The sequence below is a fragment of the Mus caroli genome, chromosome 11, assembly GCF_900094665.2.
Source record: "Mus caroli chromosome 11, CAROLI_EIJ_v1.1, whole genome shotgun sequence".
Classification (NCBI taxonomy): Eukaryota; Metazoa; Chordata; class Mammalia; order Rodentia; family Muridae; genus Mus; species Mus caroli.
In genome coordinates this window covers 89645394-89650438 of record NC_034580.1, presented here as the reverse complement: position 1 = coordinate 89650438, position 5045 = coordinate 89645394, and the positions used below count along the sequence as shown (strand labels likewise).

At 39.1% G+C, this 5045-nt stretch overlaps 1 protein-coding gene across 17 annotated transcripts in view; it reads right to left on the bottom strand.

Moving 5' to 3' along the window:
* Positions 1–5045, bottom strand: part of Mbtd1 (mbt domain containing 1) — a 61268-nt gene that overhangs the window by 12393 nt on the left and 43830 nt on the right. For all 17 annotated transcript variants that reach the window (XM_021175711.2, XM_029483025.1, XM_029483028.1 and 14 more), the window contains 3 exons: positions 4842–4897; positions 4204–4308; positions 1–344 (listed from right to left, as the gene is read on the bottom strand). In XM_021175711.2, coding sequence (XP_021031370.1) covers positions 1–344; positions 4204–4308; positions 4842–4897 — 505 coding nt within the window. The remainder of the gene's footprint in view (positions 345–4203; positions 4309–4841; positions 4898–5045) is intronic.

The following is a 5045-nucleotide window of genomic DNA, read 5'->3' as shown; positions in this document are numbered from 1 at the left end:
CTCAAGAGCCGGTGAATAATTCGAGTAACTGTGGCTACACATATTAACCGTGGCTCCATGAGATCTACAGCTTCTAATTTCATTCCTACACGGAATCCGTGGTTTGGAACATCCTTATTAAATAGTTTTACTGGTGCTGCAATGGAGCCGGTTTCCCTGAGGTAGTCAAACCATTTAAAAGGAAGTTTTGTGTAACCTCTGGGTGGAGTCAGTTCTATCATGTTAATTTCACAGAAACCCACAGGGAAAATAGAAGGAGAGGTTGCATGATAACAGAACCAGTCAGATCCATCTGCTGCTTCTGAGCCATCAATCCCAATCATCAGGAATCCATCAGCCAGCACCTTTGAAATCAAGAGAATCCCAAGTACTTGAACATGTATACCACTATTATAAAAATATTTTAAACAACATTCTAAAATGAAAACCTATTACATGAAGATGCTTTCCAAGTGAAAAACACTTCCTCACTGGATGTTAAGTAAAGAGATACAATAACGAGAAGCTGATACAGATTGTTAATGAATATCAGAAAACAAACAAACAAAAATCATACAGAATTGACTTCAGAAAAGCAAAGTTTACAAAGGGATGGCTTAAGATGCTTGGGAAAACGAATGTCTTTGGCCAATTACTGACTAAAATACTTTATGATTAAGCCATCTAATGCCCAGTGTGTTGAATGCTTGACTGCCAAAGTCTGATGACCAGAGTTGAATTCACAGGACTCACATAGTAAAGATATCCCACTAAGTTGCCCTTTGATTTCTTTTTTTTTTTTTTTTTTGGTTTTTCGAGACAGGGTTTCTCTGTTAGCCCTGGCTGTCCTGGACCTCACTTTGTAGACCAGGCTGGCCTCGAACTCAGAAATCCGCCTGCCTCTGCCTCCCGAGTGCTGGGATTAAAGGCGTGCGCCACCACGCCTGGCTTGCCCTTTGATTTCTACACAAACACAAAAAATAAACAGGATAAAAATAACCATCTAGTGGTTAAGTGTCAGATTGTTAGTCCTAACATGTTTTCCTTCTCTTCTGATTTTTTACATAGATAAAACAAACAAACAAACAAAAAACCAAACCTTTTGCTAATCCCCCACCTTCTCCAAGCTTCAACTTGCTGTCTTTTACCATATTCTTCTACGACACTACGACTGATTGGGCCCAACCAAGAGTCCTCTTAACTCTGTAATCATGCCTTAGACTCCAGTTAATAAGTAGCATTCCTGCCTTCCAGTATTAGCTCTTGAACTTGAAATCCTCTTGCTCCAAATTCCCAAGCCTGGAATTACAGACTTGTAGAACCATGTCTAATTTTCCCTGCATTTATTTTTAACACTTTTTAAAATTTTTATACTTCTATATCTTGTTCAATTATCACAAGACCTTTTCCAAACACATGTTTTACACCCTTAATATTTCCCAATTCCATTACACTGAAAGTATTTTATACCCTGTCCAACAACCCAGAAAGAAAAAAAGCAAAGCAAAAAACAACAACAAAACAAAACCTGAAGCAGGCTCAAAACACAAAAGGCATAAGGGTATCACTGCAGTGGAGTCTGTAGACTGCACTCTGAGACCTGGTTCAAGGTACATATACTGCACAATTTGTTGTCCCTTTTTTATCCTTATTTAGCCTGCAAAATTCACCAACGACCTTGTTTTCTCAATTCAGTGGTCTGTTTTCCATAATACTAATCTCCTAAAATATAACCTTATTTAGTGAGACAAGATCTCACTATGTAGCCCTGGCTGGCAAGGAATTCACTTTGTGGTCTGTTTGGCATCAAATTCAGAGATTTGTAGCCTCCACCTCCTGAATGCTGAGATTAAAAGCATTCACTACTATCTATGCCTGCTCTTAAATCTTATTTTATATGACATTTGATTAATGACTTTTACTTTTTTGTCCTTTCACACTCCCAGACTGTCATGTTCTAGTTTATTGATTAATAGTCACTTCTCCATTATTCCCTGTATTGGGTTTTTACCTCCAACCCTTAGATTTCTGATTTTAGCTCTTTGCTTTGTTTCAATGATCTCAGACACAATCAACTTCATGACTAAGGGGAGTTTCCCCTCCTTTAGAGCCTCAGTATCCATTCGCTCTGCATGCTGGACACGTTCTCTGAGAGCTAGTCAGTGCCTCAAGTCAACAGCTCCTTCTTTAGTCCTTTAGAAAATATCACTTAATTCATAACTCTTATCTCAAACATTCTGGATTTTGCTTTTGTAAAAAAAATTTAAAGTACTCATTAATTTTTTTTAAAAACTGATGTATACGGTGATTTTGCCTGTATGTATGTCTGTGTAGCATGTGTCCCTGGTGCTCATGCATGTCGGAAAATGATATCAGAACTAGGGTTACAGATGGTTGTGAGTGGGTGGGTAGTGTAAACCAAAACCCAGATCCTCTTGCAAGAGTAACAAGTGCTTTTAACTGTGGAACCAACTCTGAAGTCTGATTTTTTTTTTGTGGGTGGTGGATCTTGGGGGGTGGGAAGTTGGGAGGTACAGGGTATTGATCGCAGAGCCTTTTACCTGTTAGGCAAGCACTCTATCACTGAGCTACATCCACAGCTCCAACTTTTTTGAATGCATATTGTATGCACATCAACCACTTGCCATTTCATTAATGTGTTGATTAGTCTCTGTTAACTCAAACCAGAGTCACCAGGAAAAAGGGAATCTCAACTGAGGAGCAGCAAAATGGCCTGTGAGCATGTCAGTGGGATGTTTTCCTGATTGTTAATTGGTGTAGTAAGGCCCAGCCCCTTTTGAGTGGTTCCATCCCTAGGCAAGTAGGTCCCAGATGGCTAGAAGTGGTAGTATACACCTTTAATGTCAGAACTCATGAAATAGAGGCCAAGGCTAAATAGGGAGACCCTGGATCAAAGAAAAAAAAGGTAGCTGAGGAGATCAGTGAATAGCACTACTCTGTGATCTGCTTCATTATATTAAGTTCTTCACTGATGGCCTATAGAAGTTAAGCTAAAATAGACTCTTTCTCCCCCACATTGTATAGTGGGTGCTGTTATAAAGGAAGCTTTCTGCAAGACTCTAGCTCACATCTGAACTTAAAGACTATCTCTTCTTACCTTATTCTTCAGTGTCTAAGTATTAAACTAACCTATATTTGGATTGCCCTGTTGGGCAACAAGCATATTAATTTCATTAGTATGTGTACTGGCTATTTTTGTGTCAACTTGACACAGCTGGAGTTATCACAGAGAAAGGAGCTTCAGTTGAGGAAATGCCTCCATGAGATCCAACTGTAAGGCATTTTCTCAATTAGTGATCAAGGGGGAAAGGCCCCTTGTGGGTGGGACCATCCCTGGGCTGGTAGTCTTGGGTTCTATAAGAGAGTAGGCTGAGCAAGCCAGGGGAGGCAAGCCAGTAAAGAACGTCCCTCCATGGCCTCTGTATCAGCTCCTGCTCCCTGACCTGTCTTGAGTTCCAGTCCTGACTTCCTTTGGTGATGAACAGCAGCATGGAAGTGTAAGCCGAATAAACCCTTTCCTCCCCAACTTGCTTCTTGGTCATGATGTTTGTGCAGGAATAGAAACCCTGACTAAGACAGTATGTAAATTTGATTTCTATCTTTAATAAAGGGTAAAATTATACACATGCCATTTTTCTCCCTCTGTGTAACAGAGCTCTGGCTGTCCTGGAACTTTCTTTGTAGACTAGGCTGGCCTTGAACTCACAGAGATCTGTCTCCCAAGTGCTGAGATTAAAGGTGTGCAACACCATGCCTAACTCCAAAAAATAGTTTTCAAATAAATTTGTGGTGTGTCTGTGTGTGATTTGTACAAGTATTTCATAAACCTGTATGTCATGGGTTTCATTTAAGTTCTGGGTGAAAAGGGGTTGTGAAGTCTTTGACTATCACACATTAAAAATTAAAACAGGTCTGACAACAGAACTCAAGTGTATTTAGAAAGTATTAATACCATTCTTCCCAATGAAGATCCAGACATACATTTTTTCAACTGACACCTGCTGATTTTAAACCTGGTTCCTCTCATAAAGAAATGAATATACATACATACATACATATACATATACATACACACACATGTGTGTATGTATATATATATATATATATATATATACATACATACATACATACATATATATATATATATATATACATACATACATACATACATATATATATATTTCAGAATATATATTCTCTTACCTTTCTAATGGTTGCAACACATATTGTAGAAAGATTTAATGGGTCTATAGCTTCCAATTTCATTCCTTCTTTGAACCATTCTCCACTCTGGTCTACTTCTTTTACCTACAGAAAATATATAAACTATTACATTACACATCCCTTAGAACTATTTATTTAGTGTGTGTATATACATGTGTACATGCCAACAAGCACATGGATAACTTGAGAGTCACTTCTTCCTTCCCACCGTGCTGAGGTAGAGTCTCTTGTGTCCACTGCACTGTGTACAGTGCCATATGAGGTACTGCTTCCCTGTGATACTCCTATCTGTGCTCCTACAGGAGTGCCGAGATTACACATCCACTCCACAGTGTCTCAACCAGGCTTTTTACAGATGTTCCAAGAAATAGGATGTGCAGTAGTACTTGACCCTGCTAAACTAGCCACAGGTTGGCTTTGTGGTAATCCTCCTACTTCAGCTTTCTAAATGTTTCACTTGAATGATGACAGTATGCCCAACTTGCAAACATTTACTAGATGCCTTTTCCAACCTAATGTTAGAGCTCAGTAAACATATGTGATATCCATAATTTTAGGAACTGCCACAAGCCCTTTTCAACTGAAATTACAAATGAGGGCTTGCAGAAACTTCTTACCTTAGCAAATAAGTGTGGAGGTGTATCGAAATGTCCGTCCTGTTTCTTCGTAATATCTACAAGGAAAAAGTACAGACTAGTCTGTCAGCAGTCTTTTGTTTTGGGTTTTTTTTTTTTTTTTTTTTGGTTTTTCGAGACAGGGTTTCTCTGGGTAGCCCTGGCTGTCCTGGAACTCACTCTGTAGACCAGGCTAGCCTCGAACTC